The sequence below is a fragment of the Mobula hypostoma genome, chromosome 6 (genome assembly GCF_963921235.1).
Source record: "Mobula hypostoma chromosome 6, sMobHyp1.1, whole genome shotgun sequence".
In the NCBI taxonomy this organism is placed as follows: Eukaryota; Metazoa; Chordata; class Chondrichthyes; order Myliobatiformes; family Myliobatidae; genus Mobula; species Mobula hypostoma.
In genome coordinates this window covers 175,072,058-175,090,275 of record NC_086102.1, presented here as the reverse complement: position 1 = coordinate 175,090,275, position 18,218 = coordinate 175,072,058, and the positions used below count along the sequence as shown (strand labels likewise).

The 18,218-nt window shown below is 40.2% G+C and overlaps 1 protein-coding gene across 1 annotated transcript in view; it reads left to right on the top strand.

The window, feature by feature from the left end:
• LOC134348621 (activin receptor type-1-like) overlaps positions 1-18,218 on the top strand; it is a 111,313-nt gene that overhangs the window by 15,123 nt on the left and 77,972 nt on the right. The window contains exon 2 of the mRNA XM_063052286.1: positions 17,834-17,907. Within this exon, the coding sequence (XP_062908356.1) occupies positions 17,838-17,907 (70 nt within the window). The 5' untranslated portion in view covers positions 17,834-17,837. The remainder of the gene's footprint in view (positions 1-17,833; positions 17,908-18,218) is intronic.

Here is an 18,218-nt window from a genome sequence, read left to right as displayed (position 1 = left end):
ACATTGGTTGTCTGTTCCAATGGGTGCGGCCTTTCATTAATTCTATTGTATTTACTGTGATTGGCTGCAAGAAAATGAATCCTAGGGTTGTATATGGTGACATACATGTACTTCGATAATAAATTTACTTTGAACTTCGAAATTTGACAGAAATTTCTGCATACCAGTTGCAGTGAAACCAAAATGTATTATTTAAAAAAAAACAATTGTACTGTCTCGTTGAATCTCTTTATGGAGGTAATAATCTTGATTTCTTATGGAGACCAGGATTACCTGATTTGAATGCTGCAGACTTGTACTTAAATAGAGTGCAGATTTCCCAGTTCATTCATGGTTTCTAGTTTAGAAACACTGGATTGTCCTCATTGGTGCAGTTACATAGAACGTAACACAATGTTCTCAGTGCACTTGCTGATAAGTCTTTGGTTGTGATGATGTAGTTATTTAGGGTGGCAGCTGAATCTCATAGCGGTCATGTAGGAGCTCATTTGTCTGCTCCGAATACCAGCATTGTATATCTTTCTGTATCTGCTCCCCCTGTTTCCGTTTGTTTTTCAACTTATTTAGTAAAGAGCAACATTGGTAAGTGACAGGAAGGAGAGCATACGTGTGAAACACATTGGGAATGAAAGGTGCTAAAGATAGTCAAAATAATATTAAGCAATGTTGTTTATTCTTAAACTATTGCACTCTTTGGCTTCTCTGCTGTGTGGGGCAGTGAAGATTATTTCCACCCAGTCTTGAACTAATATATTGTTTCTGAACATATTTGCTTTTAGAATGCTATAGATTTATAACTTAAACTAAATTTTGCTCAGCTAATTTAATCTTACTTGCTGCCTTAAAGAGTGGAAAAGAAACATCTGTGCAATGTTTGGGTTTCAGGTCCACATCTCAGAGGGATGGTATTGTGTGTATGGGGAATACAGAAATAGAAGGGATGCCATGTGACTCTGCTCCTGAGAAGCAAGATTCTCTGGTCCTTAATGGGAACCTGTGAGGTATCGGTGGCAGACCTGATTTTTGGTTTTAGCTGAATCTTATTTCCTTTTGGTCACTACAAGAGAGACAAAAACACATTAAAGTTTCTTTGAAACCAGTTTGTACCACCCATTGAATAAGAATCCAAAGAAAACGGCAAGAATTTTTGTTTGCAACTTTTGCAAATTTATATTTAATAATTATTGTTGGTTCCTCTTTCTGTACTCAATATTCATTCTATGGTAAAGTATCTGTAAGTAAATGGATAAGCTACAACTGAGGATAACTGATATGTCGGTTCAGTATTTTTTTAAAACAATTCAGCGCATTTCCTTGTCACATTCTAATTTCTGTAAAAATTCTGCACTTTTATCCATCCATGAAATAGGACTCTCAACATTTTTGTTCTTTGTCCAAATAAAGATTATTTGTATTTGCGCAAATTAATTAACTTGGAAAGCAAATCAGGAAATTTGAAATCTGTCTTCAACACTACAGTTATTGTTTTATTTTCAAGGGAAATTATAAATTGTTGCTAATGTATGTGATGTAGTTTTGCACTGAACAGCTACTGTTAATATTTGTCTGGACCAACTAAGTGACTTTGACCATGATGCTGATGAAGTGCCCAGCATTCTTTAATTATGATCTTGGACCTAATAACATCTGAATTCTATTGAACTCCATGTTTGTGTAATTTAAGTGTTTTAAATCTGGAACGTAAATGCTGCAAATGGGAAAGGAAATGTGGCTCCGTACCATTTCTAGCATCTAATAATGTTTTTGCTGCACTTCAAAGCAACTCCTTTCCCACCTCAACTCTACATCCTTTGATTCCCCGGGAGGGGAAAGATTATTTGTGTTTTGAGAATGTGGATAAAAGAACACTGTTCTACAATTGCAGATCTTGCTTTGGAATGCTAACTTTAATTGTACCTCCCTGATTTTTGTGAGATTAATTTAAAGGAAATGAATAAACTCAGAAATACTGTATACATACGGTAGTTAATCCTGGCATTATGTGTTTCATCCAAATAAGTGGATCCTCAGTTCTGAAACAATTGGGAGGAATTTGGGTAAACATTCCCAAGAGAGTTGTGTGTGTGCCTGCACGCACCAACTTGTGAAATAACATCTTATAATCTGCCAGTTTTGGCGAGGAAGTGATGTTTTGATTTTAAGCAATGAACTTCATAAAGTGTAGTAGGAACGTAATTTTAGTGATTCATTTTTAATGGGGATTCATTGTGCAAAACTGTATGTTGCAAATCACTTTGTAATTTTTGTAATAAAATCCCTGGAAATATCCACTTTGATTTTGTCTGCAGGCCTCCCTCTTCGGCTTTCTCCGGTCTTCTGACAGTTTCTTGAGCTCTGCGCTACTGCCTTGCTGTGCAATTGTCCTTGTCATTTATTTACCATCTAGTTCTGCTGCTCATTTTCTTCAACCAGAATAGTAAATGCAAAGACCATCAAGGGGTCTTGCATATATTAAAAAAAAAGTGGAAGTCAAGACTCTAATTTTGAAAGAAGACTTTTTTAGATGAGTGGGAATTGATTTTGTATGGTTAGGATGGAAATAGCTGCTTGAAGATATCAATTAAAGTTCAAAGAAAACTTAATATCAAAGTACATATGCAGTATGTCACCAGATAGAACCCTGAGATTCATTTTCTTGTGGGCATAGAAAAATCTATAAAATATAGCCACAACAGAATCAGTAAAAGACTGCCCGACTTGGGCATTCAGCCCGAGTGCAAAAGATACCAAGCTGCAAATGCAGAAGGAAAATTAATAATAATAGCCTTTTATCAGTGGTTTTGGATCTGTTCCCTAAATAGTGGTTTCCCACAAGGAGAAAAGTTTGTTTCTATGTCTAGAACTCTGTGCCCAGAGATTAGAATAAGCAGTAGAAGGGCTGTGGTGAAAGAGGGCCGTGTCAGACAAGTCCGTATTGCAGCAGAATTGAGTATATAGCAAAAATAGGAGAGAATTAAAGGGGAAATTAGGAATATTTGAAAGAGAATGAAAGATTTTGGCAAGTAAACTCTTCACAAAACATCTTCGGATTTTTTTTAAGGAAAGAGTAAAGCCTATTAGAGGCCCTGTAAGAAGAGGTTGATATGTTTATTCAATTAATGAATATTTTCTGACTGAATTTATAAAGGGGTGGGGAGTGATACTGATGTATGAATACATGCACAGATTTTCGATGGACCAAAAATAGAAATGGAGTATTAAGGGTTTGTCATCAGATAATTCATTAGGTTTGGGTGAAATATTTCTTTCAGCAGCCTGGGATAAGGGGAGGTAATTACAGAGGGTCTAACTACTAATTTCACTTTTTCCCCTCAGTTACAAGAATGGTATAAGAGGAGGACTGGAGGGCAATTAATGTTCAGTCATTGACTATAATTATTATTTATTTTATTTTTTGAAACAGTTAAGTTCTAGCAGGCCAAATCTTTCCTGGGCAACCTGCAGCATGTAAATTTCCTCTTAACCTACCACAAAACTATGTCAATGATCTCCAGCTCTCGCACTTGATGGGTAAATGTGGAACAGTTATGCGTGGCACGTTTAAGTGTCAATGCTGTGGCCCTGGCCGAAAACCCGACAGGAGAGGTGGGATTCAAACTAGGCTGAAGTGCAGGGGTGTGAGACCTTCTCTACCGAGCATCTTGTTGACGAATGTACAGTCACTTGAAAATGAGGTTGATGAGAACACTAGAACCCTCATATCTCCCAATAATCCTTTGGTCTCAGTACCTGAAGATGATGTGCGGGCTGCCTTCAAAAGAGTGACTCCAAGGAAAGCATCCAGTCGGGACAGAGTACCTGTCTGAGTACTCTGGAACATCTGGACCGATAAGATGCTTTCATCAGGATGTTCTTTATCGATTACAGCTCGGCATTTAACAGTAATATCCAAGAACTGTGCCTCAATACCCCCTTGTGCAGTTGGATCCTGGATTTCCTCACTTGTAGACCACAGTCAGTTTGGATCTCCTGCCCAATCTCCATCAGCACAGGAGCACCACAGGGATGTGTACTTGTCTTTCTGCTCTATTCAATTTACATTGTGACAAGAATACACATAGATTAAGATGTAGCTGTCCTGTGTTGGCACCAGTGGGATCAGCAGTTGGTCTGCCACCTGTCTTCAGGGGGGGGAGAGAGAGAGAGAGAGAGAGATGAGGAAAACAATGGAGCAGTATTTGGAGATGTGTAGTGAAGGGACGGGAGAGAGTAACAGAAGGAGAGGGCTGTCAAGAGCGGCTCCCCCTTTGAACCCTGAACTGTTTGAAGTGATGGACAGGCGATACCCCAGCAGGGGGATAAAAAGGGACAGGTTTACTAGGCAGGACACACACGACACCCGAGGTAACGAGACTCTGGAAGCGGTGCGCCTCTCACAAGTCGGTGGGAAGTTGTGGACGGCTAGTCGCGGGACAAGCCATAGACGCTCAGGATGGAAAGGCACGATCGGCGGGAACCTGGTGTGTGGCCACCCTTGCCTGGGTGCCAGGTTCACCGCAGAGAAACGATCGTATCTGGAAACGGAGGGGGTCACAGTCGGTGACCTCAGATGAGATCACAAAGGGCTCACCCGAAAGCTGACTGCGAAGGTCTGTGTGGAAGCCTTGAATATTCATTCATTTTGCTCTCTCTCTCCTTCCCCCCACTGTCCATCGCCTCTGCAGCAATTACTGCGAACTGAACTGAACTAAATTGAACTGAACTTTGCGTCACTTTGAAACTGGTCATTTACCCCTAGACAACGATAGAACTTGATTGATCCTGTTATCTTAATTCTGTGTACATGTATGTTTATCATTGCTGAACTGTTGTATTCATTATCCTTTTGATTAGAGTACTGTGTTGCTTGTTTCTTTAATAAAACTTTCTTAGTTCTAGTAATCCAGACTCCAACTGAGTGATCCATTTCTGCTGGTTTGGCAACCCAGTTACGGGGTACGTAACAACATCTATGACGTTGTGGCGAAGTACTGCTCCAACACCATACACAAGTTTGCAGATGACTCCTCTGTTGTGGGCTGCATCAAAGTGGTAATGAACCAGCATACAGGAGGCAGATTGAAAACTTGGCTGAGTGGTGTAATAACAACAACCTCTCACTCAATGTCAATAAGACCAAGGAACTCATTGTAGATTTCAGGAGAGGGAAACCAGAGGTCCATGAGTCAGTAATCATCGATTGATCAGAGATGGAGAGGGTCAGTAGCACTAAATTCCCGGTGTTGCTATCTCAGAAGACCTGTCCTGGACCCATCATATAAATATTTTTGTGAAGAAAGTGCGACAGCACTTCTATTTCCTTAGGAGTCTGCGGAGGCTCGGCATGTCAACGAAAACCTCGGCAAACTTATATAGGTGTGTGGTGGAAAGTGTGCTGACTGGCTGCGTTTTGGCCTGGTGTGGGAACACCAATGCTTTGGAGTGGAAAATCCTACAAATGGTAGTGGCCGAGTACATCACAGGGAAAAACCCTCCCAACCATGAGCACATCTACATGAAACGTCACTTTAGAAAAACAGCATCCATCATCAAAGATCTTCACCACCCAGTCTCCCTTGTTTAATGGCAAAGAAAAGTTGTCTTCATTTCTCTGATTGTCAGTCCATGGCCGCCTCTTGTTCCAAGATGAGACCACCCTTGGGGTGGAGGAGCAAAACCTTGTATTCCATCTGGGTGGCCTCCAACCCGATGGCATGAATATAGATTTCTCCTTCCAGTAAACAAATTTTCTCCCCTCTGCCCCCCCATTCTGACCTTTTACCTCTTCTCACCTGCCTATTACTTCACCATGGGTCCACACCCCCTGCCGTTTCTCCTATTGTCTATTGTCCTCTCCGATCAGATTCCTTCTTCTCCAGCCCATGACCTTTCCCACCCACCTGGTTTCACCTGTCCCCTTCCAGCTCGCCTCCTTCTACTTGCCCTATCTTCCCACTTCCTTCTCAGTCCTGAAGAAGGGTCTGAGCTCGAAATGTTGCTTATCTATTCTTTTCCATAGATGCTGTAGAAGGAAACCGGATCACCCTGAAGAAACCCACTGGGAGGACGTACAAATTCCTTGCGAGCAATGGTGGGAATTGAATCCTGGTCGCTGGTACTATAAAGCATTGTGCTAACCACTACACTGTCGTGCTGCCGACATTTGCATATTGATCCTGGAACCTCTGATCTATGTTTCACTGCTGATTTGATCAACACATTGTGATGTTCACTTAAGCTTTGCTTGCTGAAGCTCAAAATACACTTCCTTAGCCTCAGTCTCTCAACCTATCTTTCCTGTTTGAAGTTTGTATTGACCAAACTTTTGGACCTCATTCTCCTTTTAGCTCTGTCAAATCTTGTATGTTTCTGTGAGGTGCAGTGGAACAATTTACTATGTTAATGTTCTATTCCTCTGTCCAAAGCTGTTATGATATACTGCCTTGATAAAAGACATGTCAACATAAAAGAACAACTGGGATTGAACAGATTGTATTCAAAAACATTATTTTATACATTTCTAAGTTAAGAAAATATGTTGAAAACAAGAAACTAAAAATTTGGATACTACAGTGCTGAAAATAGTTGGTCATCATTTTTTAAAAATGTGAATGCCAATATCAACAAAGAAAAAAATATAAGTTATATACTTTGAAGATTTTCCATGTATCATATTTCAGAAATTTCTTTGCTGGCCACGTAAAACAGACAATTGTAAGTGAGCAAGCTTCCAGGATGGGATTCACAATGCTGAGCTGCTGTGTGTATGTATGCAAAGTGCTTCAAAGTATAAAATTACATATGTTGCCACATTGAGTTCTCCAATCTTGGCAATCCATTTATAGGTGTTTCGTCACCATACAAGGAGACATCATCAGTGTGCTATTCACTTGTGTACCCTCTGAATGCTTGTCCTTCAGAGTAGTGCACAGAGTTTGATGATATGCAATCCCGTTTTCATGCAGGCATGCTCAATAAATCAAAGAAACGTAATTGAATCATTGAAAGACTTCACCCAACAGGATGGCAAACATCTAAAGTATAAACAACAACAAACTGAAAATACAAAAAAAAATGCAATAAATATTGAGAACATGAGATGAAGGCTCCTTGAAAGGGTATTCATAGGTTTGGAACAGTTCAGTGATGGGGCGAGTGAAATTGAGTAATGTTATCCCCACTGGTTCAAGAGTACACAACTTATTTTTAAAAGTTGACATTAAAATGACTTTTTTTCTGCCTACTTTGTGATTTGTATATTATGTGACATGTATTAAAGTCCACCTGGGGGATTGCGTACATGTTTCAAAACTACTGTCTCCAAAAATTATTTTAGTGCATTTTTAACCAGGCCTTTGAGTCTAATTTACTGACCAACTATGAATGTAATCCAAATGACGGGGCCAGGAAGGTCCACTTAAATGGTCCTGGCTAAAAGGTTGATTCCTTTATTTAGTACTAAAGCTCCATTGTTGGACTCCCATGTGGCATATTTGGCAGAATCTTTTATTTAGTATGTTCCAAGCTTAGTGTGGGTCGATCTTGGAATTACTTGCCTGCAGCTAACTGAATGCTTTTGCTTCCCCTTGGGATCACTGATCATATCCATCTTTATCTTGATTCATCACTAACTTAATATACACCATACCAATGTTTCTTTTAATAGCTTTATTATATATTTGTATTTGTAAGTCTTCTAGAATAAAAACAAAATACGGGACACATATTCTCAGGCAGCATCTGTTGGGGCACGGACTGATGTATTTCATTGGAACCCAGATTTTTTTAAAGCTATTTTGTGTTTGGATGTTTGTATGTTTATATCCCCTGCTCAAACTAATCTGTTCCATCATTTCTGCGAGTTCTTGAGTGTTTCTCATTGTTGTGATTTGCTGTGAAGGCAGCTTTTGGCCTGCTGGCCTTCATCAATGAGGACTTGGGGATCTTGTGTAGCAGTCGAGCAAGACATCTTTATGATCCCAGCGCCAGGACCTCTACACCATTGATGATAAATCCCTGCATCTTCCCAGACAATGGGAATAGTACTAGAGGACTGGGGAAATGACAACTATTATTCCTTTGTTCAAGAAAGGTAATTGTAGACTAGTGAGTTTTCAAATAAGTGGTGGTCAAATTTTCCTTGCGCATTCTTAGAGACAGGATTTGGACAACCAGAGTCTGATTAGGTTAACAGTCAACATGGCTTTGTGAGGGGTAGGTCACGCTTCAGAAACCTGTGACTTTTTTGAGAAGGTGACAGTTCAGATTGAAGATGGAGCAGAGCATTTGGTGTATATGGATTTTAGTTAGGTGTTCGACAAGTTCACCATGTCAGGTGGCATGGGATCCATGGAAAATCCATGGATACACTGCCTGAGTCGGTGGTGGAGGCAGATACACTAGTGAAATTTAAGAGACTACTAGACAGGTATATGGAGGAATTTAAGGTGGGGGGTTATATGGGAGGCAGGGTTTGAGGGTCGGCACAACAATGTGGGCCGAAGGGCCTGTACTGTGCTGTACTGTTCTCTGTTCTATGAAACTTGGCTGTGTGAATTTGGAATTGGCTTGCCCACAGAAGATGGAGAGTGGTAGTAGATGGAGTGCATTCTACCTGGAGGTCTGTGCTCGTGGTTTACCACAGGAATCTGTTCTGTGACCCCTGCTCTTTGTGATTCTTATAAATGACTAGGAAGTAGAAGGATGGTTTAGTAAGTTTGCAAATGATATGAAAATTAGTGAAGTAGTGGTTAATGTAGAGGGTTGTCAAAGGTTGCAACAAAACATTGAAAAGATGCAAAGCTGGTTGAAAAGTGGCAGATGGAGTTTCATCCATAAAAATGTGAAGTGAGTCACTTTGAAAGGTTGAACTTGAAGGTGGGGTACAAGGCTAATGGCAGGATTCTCAGCTGTGCAGAAGAAGCAAGGGATCTTGGGGTCCAAGTCTTAATCCCTCAAAGTTCCCACGCAAGTTACGAGGGTGGTTAAGACGGTGTTAGCCTTTATTGGTTGAGGATTGAGTTTAAGAGCTATGCGGTAATATAGCAGCCGTATGAAATGCCGTTTAAACTGCGCTTGGAGTATTGTGTTCAGTTCTGGTTGCTCGTAATAGGAAGGGTGTAGAAGCTTCAGAGACAGTGTGGAGATGCCTCAGGATGCTGCCTGGATTAGAGGATGTTTCATGAGAATAGGTTGAGTAAGCTAGTACTTTTCTCTTTGGAGCAAAGGAGAATGAGGTGACACGATAGAGCTGTAGAAGATGATAAGCACAGATAAAGTGTATAGCTGGAGACTTCCCTCCCAAAGTGGCAATGGCTAATACGAGAGGGTATAATTTTAAGATGTTTGGAGGAAAGTATGAAGGGGATTTTTACATGGTGCTAAATACATGGAAAAGGCTGCCCGGGATGGTGGCCTATTACCTGCATAGAGGCAGATATGTTAGGGACACTTTAAAGATTCTAAAGATAGACACGTGGATAATGGAGGGCTATGTAGGAGAGTTGGTTTAGATCAGAGGCTCCCAATCTGGGGTCCACAGACCCTTCAGTTAATGGTCGGGGTCCATGGCATAAAATGGGTTGGAAACCCCTGGCTTAGCTTGATCTTGGAGTATCAGAATCACTTTATTGCCAGTCCGTGAAACATAGCAGAATTGATTGTGGTTCGGTGCTAAGCATAAAACAAAGGACAATACCTTAAAGGACAACAAAATAGCAACCAACAAGACAATATTGCAATAAGTAAACTTAAGTAAATGTGAACATATGACAGTCTCGGTAATTATCAACAGAACAAGGAGAAGCAGCAAAGACCAAATATGTTGTGCAAAGACAGTTAGGGAATTACACCTGAGTGAGTTTCCTTGAGAAGCTGGATAGCTACAGGAAAGAAGCTTCGGAGATGATGTGTAGCCTGATGACGATGGACCTGTAGCATCTCATGGGCAATTTGCTGAATAGGTGACTGCTAGGGTGGGTGCAGTCGGCAGTAATTTTTTTTTGGGTCTTTTCTTCGCTCTGGCGAATAATGGGTCTTTTAATGTTGATAGCTGACAGCTGATGATCTTCTCTACTGAGTGAACCACTTGCTTCTGGACTTGGAGAGGGAGGAAGTGGCAGGAAACTAAATGGTGATAGAGATGGTCACAACACTCCATGATGGCAAGTAAAAATTCGTCAGGATACACCCTGAGATGTTAAGTTTCCTAAACTGCCGTAAGAAGATCAATCTCTGCTGGGTTTTCCTAGTGATAAGTGTAACATACTTTTCTTTGTTCAATGCATTGGTAATGGTAGTCCCCAGGAATTTGAATGATTTGACCACAGAAACACATTGACCATTAATTTCCAAGGGGTTGGGTAGGGAATGGGGAGTTGTTGGCATAAGTCAATCCCCAATTGCATTGTCGTGATAGCAAGACAGTCTACCTCCTTGATAGCAAGTCACTTCATTTTTTTTTAGAGATGAGACCAATTACATTTGTGTCATCCATGAACTTTAAGATTTGAATAGATTTGTTTTGGAGGTACACTCATTTGTAGAAAGTGAGAGTAGGAGGGATGAAAGAAACAACCCTGTGGAGAGCCTGTGCTTATAGACATTGGATTGGACAAGTAGGAGCCCTGCCTTATGTACTGCTTCCTTCCTGTCAGGAAGTTCGTAATCCACCAACAGATGCTATAGCTGTATCTTGCTGCAGAGCAACTCCTGAAAATAGTGTTGAAGGCAGAGCTAAAATCCACAAACGAGATCCTCACATAGGTGTTGGGTGTGTACGTTAAAATGTTGGCACAACATAGTGCGAACTATGTTCTAAGTACACTAGATCCTTGGCTTCTTCATTACTGATTGTGGTGTAGATGATATCCAACTCCAGCAACTCCCCCCAAAAAAAGTGACATCATTCTAGATGAATCAGCCCATTTATTTCTTGCATCCTCATCCACCAACCTAAACATTCCTTCTTCCACAGGCATATTATTTAGAAAATGCTAATTTCCTTTCAGGATGCCCACCATGTCGACTTGCCAATCCTTGATTGCTAAGTACAGATCTTGGAGTCCCCGCTGCAACAACACAGTTGGGAGTATCTTCTTCAGAAAGATCTGCAGCACTTCAGCGACACCACCTTGTGGCAATTAGAGATGGGCCTTGCCCCCAATGTCCAAACCCTGAAAATGATTAGGAGTATGTAACAAACTGTTTGGAAAGCCAAGAAGAAATCCCATGTAATGTGGATTTTGAGTGAGTTTGCAATGCAATTCACTAATTTTAAAAAGATTCAAAAATAAAATTGGTTGCTTCAATTTCTGTGCAGTTGTACCATTGTTTGAATCTACAATAGGTTTTCAATTTTTGCTCTATTTTAATGCAGTAGAGAAACTCAACTCCAATGTGTATGACGCAAACAACAATGTGTATGATGTTTTACTTGTTATTGTGGTTAAGAATTGTCTAATTTTCTGAACTGCTAAAGATAACTTGCTGTGTATTTCAAGTTAAAAATAAGTTTATTATCAAAGTACATATGTCACCATATATAATTCTGAGATTAATTTTCTTGTGCGTGTACTCAAATACCTAGAATAATAACCATAACAGAATCAATGAAGGACCACATCAACTTGGATGTTCAATCAGTGTGCAAATACAAAAAGAAAGAAATAATAATAATGAATAAATAAGCAATAAATACTGAGAACATAAGATGAAGAGTCCTTGAAGGGGAATCCATAGTTTGTGAGACCATTCCAAAGATGGAGTAAATGAAATTATCCCATTTGGTTCAAGAGCCTGATGGTTGCGGAGTAATAACTATTCCTGAACCTGGTGGCATGAGTCCTGAGGCTCCTCTACCTTCCTCCTGATGGCAGCAGCGAGAAGGAGGTATGTCCTGGGTGGTGAGCATCCCTGATGATGGATGCTGCTTTCCTGTGACAGCTTTTCATGTAGTTGTGCTCAGTGGTGGAGGGTGCTTTCCCCTTGATGGACTGGGCCATATCCACCACTTTTTGTAGTATTCTCCAAACACTGACTTAGGTTTTCTGGTCAGTGGTAAAGTTGCTCTTAATGACAAAAATCAGCTAGCAACACTTGAGGATCTTCTGATGTGGATTTCCTGTTTGTCAGCTCACTTACTGTCAAGAATTTGTGGATCTGTGGAATGTTATAACTGTGATGCCATCAAGCTGATTTGGAAAGAAATGAATGCCAGTTGTTATCACATTCTTCAGAATAAATAATAGGATATACAAGATAGATACTGAAAAATCAACAAAACTGGTGTTTTTTTAAAAAAAAACTCTGGAACCTGAATGAACTGTTCTGAAAGTTCTTTTCTGCTTGGTGTTTCAAAGCTAGAAAAAATTGTTTGGCAATTATTGTTTGGAGTATTTGTAAAGAATTGTGTATATGTAAAGAAAGGTGTGGTATAAAGGCAGTAACATCATGAAGGATCCCACCCAACCGAATGGTTTGTCCCCCTCCCATCAGGGAGGAGGCTATGTAGCAATCACACCAGGTGCAAAAGCAGTTACTTTCCCCAAGCAGTAAGGCTGATCAACACCACCACTACTAAATCACCCCTCTACAGCCCCAACCACTACTACTATAACATTTCCTGTCAGTCACCATATGTGCAGACACTCCTGTGCCTTGCCACACTTCATAGATGTGCAGTCCATTTATGAATAGATGCTATTTTTGTATGTATATTTATTGTGCTTTTAAAATCATTATTCTGTTCTTGTGTATTTTTTGTACTGCATTGGATCTGGAGTAACAATTATTTTGTTCTCCTTTGTCCTTTTTGTTGGGCCACCTTGCTCTGGACCCAGCTTGCAGTTTCTTCCTCTACAATTTTAGCTCCCGATGATTTCTGGCTCTGAAATTAAAAAGAAAATCAAAGCTTTGCAAATATGTAGCAGGTCATTCAGCATTTTTTGGAGAGAGGAAAAACAGCTAGCAGTTCAAATTAAGACTTCTGCTATTAAATTTTCATCACCTTCCAGTACATTCCAGCTTTGTCATTGCCATCTTCAAGCTCTGGAGTCTGTAGTGCTCTGATGTGCATGCTACAGTTAGCTGGCACTTCTGAGATGCCTAGCTATCTACCAGTGTAGTCTAGCCCGTTGTTTTTCATCAGGCATCATTATTGCTTTTTCATCCCTAAAGTTGAAACTCTGTTCAGTGCCTGAACACTGCAAAAGCACATACTTGGAGGGCTGGGAATCACTAACCGGTGTTATGGGTTTCCACATATCTGTCGTTCAGTAATCCTGACTGTCAAGTTCTCATCTTTGCAACGTTGAGCACTGGCGGCCGTGTCTTTAATTTTCATCCTGAATTATGGGCATTACTGTATTGGTGTTTTTTTTTCAATTATAGAGGAATGCTTTTCACTTGCTATAAGTTTCTTTTCTAACGAGACCATTGATGTTTCAGTTTTGTGACTGACATTGTTGGCCCAAGTTCTGGCTTCCTTGAGCTATTTCATGGGCTGAAATAAAAGCAGCCAGCCACTAATGTCTTTTTGTTAGTGTAAAGAATCATGGCACCTCTGAGTTAAGTGACAATAACAGCTGCAGACACTAGCACAGGATATCCTTGCAACCTCTTTCTTTCGTAGAGGGTGACAAATTATTCTGGGCAATATGATGCTTTAATCATTTTAATGTGAAAGTTACTGCAGCTGACTTAAACTGAGCCTGATATGTAGTTGTAACCCTCAGGTTCGGCCAGGTTGTATGGGGAAAACAGCCTCTGGCCCCGCCAAACTGGGAAATCAAGTTTGTGTGGATGCTGTGTAATGTACCGCCCAGTTACAAACCCACAACGCAAAATATCAGACAGTACACCATTATGCACTTAAGTGATTCAACTTTATGAATCTTAATCTGAATATAGGGTTAGTAATGAAAATAAAAAGTTTAAAAAATTCAAGGAAAAGTCAAAAGTGCATGTTGGAGCTCATGAATTTGCCATTCTTCCACTGTCGATCTCCTTCCGGCATTGCCGACCTTCGGACCCTCAGATCCCAGTCCACTCCGTCCGGTGGTCTACCAGCTCTCTCCACAAGTCTTCCCTCTTCATCTCTCCACCACCAAAGACCGTGAAAAATCTCCTTCCAGATTCACAAGACAGAGCAACAATCTCCTGATTGGCTAACATGCATACCACAGTCCAGCCATAACCCAAATATTGCTGCTGCAGTGAAACCATTACCTCAGCAATGAAACATTACAGAGAAGCCATTACATTAGCAGTGAATCCTTACAGTGCTTTACATAGTATTGAACTTTTTGGATTTGACTAGCCTTCTAGATTTTGTATCTAATCTTACTTGGTGTATTTTCTAAACAAAGTTCCAAGTTAATTTATTTCAACAAACAAGATGCTGGAGAATCTCTGCGGGTCAAACAGCATCAATGGGCAGTCAACATTAAACACAATCAGGGAAGTTTGCCAATGCCTCCACTTTCTGAGGAGGTTGTAGAGAGCTGGACTTTGCACATCTATGCTCTCGTCATTTTACAGATGTGCAATAGAGAGCAGCCTACCATGCTGCGTCACCGCTTGGTATGGAAATTGCACTGCAGTGGACAGGAAGAGTAGTCAAAACTGCCTTCAGAGGCACCAGTCTACCCAGCATCAAGGACATAGTGTGTATACAGAAAGGTGTGGGGCAAAGGCAGTCACACCATGAAGCATTCCAGCCACCTTGCTTATGTCTCTCTGCCATCGAGGAGGCTACGTAGTATCTAGACCAGGACAACCAGATACAAGCAATAAGTCCGATCAACTTCTCCGTCTACAAACCCGCTCTCCACAACCCCAATCGCCGCTACTTTATCATTTCCAGTCAGGCACTCTGTGTCTAGTGTCACTTTATGGACATACGATCATTCTTATGTACATAGGCTATCTTGCATATTTATATTTATTGTGTTTTTTTTTAAAAAAATTTTTGTACTGCATCAGATCCAAAGTAACAATTATTTTGTTCTCCTTTACACTTGTGTACTGGAAATGACATAAAGCAGTCTGGAATGTTTCAGGCTGAGAGATGAGTGGAGCATGGAATCTAGTGAAGGAGGTGGGGGAAGGCAGATGGGAATAGCGGAGGAGGGTAACTAATAAGGGGTATCTGTGTGAATGGGAGATGCGGTGGAAAAGGGGAAAGAAATTGTGTTATGAGGACTTGGGTAAGTTTAGGAAAAACTGGGCAGATCATGAGGAGAGAGCGGTTTACTGAAAGTTCGGGAGTTCAGTGGTGATGCCATTGGATTTCCCTCCATACGTGCTTCCCGACCTGTTGAGTTTTTCCAGCATCTTGTGTTGCTCCATATCCCAGAATCTGTCGTGTGCTGTCTCTACAAGTTAATTCATCTAGTTATCTATTTGAGTATGTTGAGTATCATAACCACACCCAGTCTTAGACATAGTTCTAATTGACATCTTTAAAATGTTATAACATTTTTGGCGCTTTCATTAAATGAAGAAAATTTGCTTATTATTTTTATCCTAAATCCTGTCACCTGAAGCAACCTGTAGATTTCATACTTCTGCTGTGGTTTAGTTTTGTTAAGCTTGGTAAACATAAGGGATAAAATCTGGTGCAGTGTAACACACACAAAATGCTGGAGGAACTCAGTAGGCCAGGTAGCATCTATGGTGGGTGGGGGAAGAAAAGTACAGTCAATGTTTTGGACTGAAACATCGACTGTATTTTTTCCAAGGATGTCTAGCCTACTGAGTTCCTCCAGCATTTTCAACAATTAACTTGTTGCTTGCTTTTCCAGCAACTGCAAGTTTTCTCTTGTTTGAAACCTGGTGCAGCGTCTGCTCGAACTACCCACTGAAATCAACTCAGAAGTCAGACTGATCTACTTTTTTCTTTGGGTCTCGGCTTCAGACATGGTCTGTATTTTTTTTTCCATAATAAACTTCCCAGCTCTTTACTTCATCCATTCCCCTCCCGGTTTCACCTATCACCCTGTGTTTCTCTCTCCCCTCTCCTACCTTTTAAATCTACTCTTCATCTTTTTTCCTCCAGTCCTGCCAAAGGGTCCCGACCTGAAGTGACGACTGTACTTTTTTTCCCATAAGATGCTGCCTGGCCTGCTGAGTTTATCCAGCATTTTGTGTGTGTCGAACACTTTGCAGCTCTATTTCATATTGGTTTATCGGCATAAAATAAGTATGTTTAAATTTTGCAGTACGTTCCCTCCAGAGATAAAGCAAACTGAACTGTTAACTAAGCAAAAAATGTCTCCCATAATTTATCTTTTACCATGGCCCCAACAAAAAAAACTAGTTCTCTCCTACTCACTCAGCACGTCCGTGGGTATAAACTGATCATCCTTGTTGGAGAATTCTTTCCCTGTGCATTAGCAGGAAGTAGGTCTCTATATATCATTCTTTTATTATTTTTGTTCTCTATCTATTTTAAATATGCTGTACTTCATGTATATGCCACTATTCTAAACTATGCATATAGAACATAGATGACAGTAATCAATTACTTGTGTATTGATGTTTCTGAAATAGAGCAGAGAGGCACAGGTCAGCTTATAGATGCAAGAGAACAAAACAAGTGCAATTTTTAATGAGTCCAGAGTCTGAAATATGTTCTTTCAACTTGATGTTCTGCAACTTTTCAAGTTATAGGATCCCGTTAGATCAATGAGCACCTTCAGTATCTAGTTTGCATGTGTGTGGCTTTCTATGTCAAATTTCTCAGTACAAAGCTCTGGTTCATCTTTTCAAAGCTATGAGTTATGTACAAGAAATCTGTAAATGTACTTTGGCTAAAAAGCCAAACATTCTTTTCAGTTTGTGTGTTCTTAATTATTGCTTGATTATGATCAATTTTGCATTTATAACAGCTACACTTAGATACTATCTCTCCTGGCTCACTCATCCCCACTTCTGACTACTTTGTTTTGAATATGTGCTGAAGTAACTATCTAGTAACATCTGTGATACAGGTCTGACCGCAGCTTCTCGCGTTTATGTTGTAGGCTGAGTCATACGTCTGGCTTAGGTATAATTACACTGACTTTTGACATGGAGTTTCATTTGAGCAACTGTATTTCAACATCCTTGTATCTGCAGCAGAAAACAACTTTATTGTCGAGGCTGAGAGTATTGGATTCCCACTGGGTGCCATTATGTAGGGCTACCAATCTTGCAGGCGATGAAGGTTGTCTCTCATATGAGTTAGTGAGCTGTAGTGCTCATCATTGACTCAGTCCCAAGTGACATACCGTTTGAAAAGAATGTGCCATTGAACTGTATGTCTCTGCTCCCACAGCCCGGCCTTTGGAACAATGCTATATTCTTATGTTTTAATTGGCAAGCAGAGGACCATTGTATTTAGCACTGAAACAGAGTTTCCTTAATTTTATTTAATTTCTTCAAAAGGCTTACTTAAAAGATCGCAAATTTAAATACTTTGTGGTATTAACTCCTTTTAAGGCAGATACTGTAATAATCTGTTTGGTGGCTTTCAGCGTACACAGTCAAGTGACAACCAGATGAATGCTGACAACTTCTACATCTTGGTGAAGTAAACAGTGGTGGATAGAGCCAGATTATCTATTTTGAGAAAAATCATAATTGTGACATATTTGGTCGTCTTGGTTAACCGGAATTGTGTTTGGGGACTGTTTGGACTGCACAAATATGATATCTATGCCTGTATTTGTGGCTTGTAATTATTTCCTACTTCCATGGTATATTATCCCCTTTGTTTTTTCGTTAAAAAAAAATTCAGATGTACATAGATGAGTTAAAGATCATTTAAATTTAACTTGTTTTTGTGTTTTAGTTTTATGATGGCAACTGGAAAAATCATTCTTCCGGTATTGATGACACTGGCCTTTCCAAGTACTTGGTGTAAAGGTAAGTTATTGTAATTGCAATAAATGCATGAAGCATCTTGAGGTGGCTTACTGTGATACTGTTGATAGGCTAAATGTTTTTCCTCCAGTCTAATGTATTGCATTCGGTGTTTACAATATATAGCCTTCACAGTATTGGGGAAACCAAATACAGACTGGGTGATCACCTTGTTGACACCCGAATTCAGCTCACTGGAGTATCCTGTTGCCTGCCACTTTAATTCTCCATTTCCCCTTTGGTCTCATCTATCCACCTGTGGCTTTTTTTTTTGCTGTTCAGCAATGCCCAATATGAACTTCAGGAATAGCATC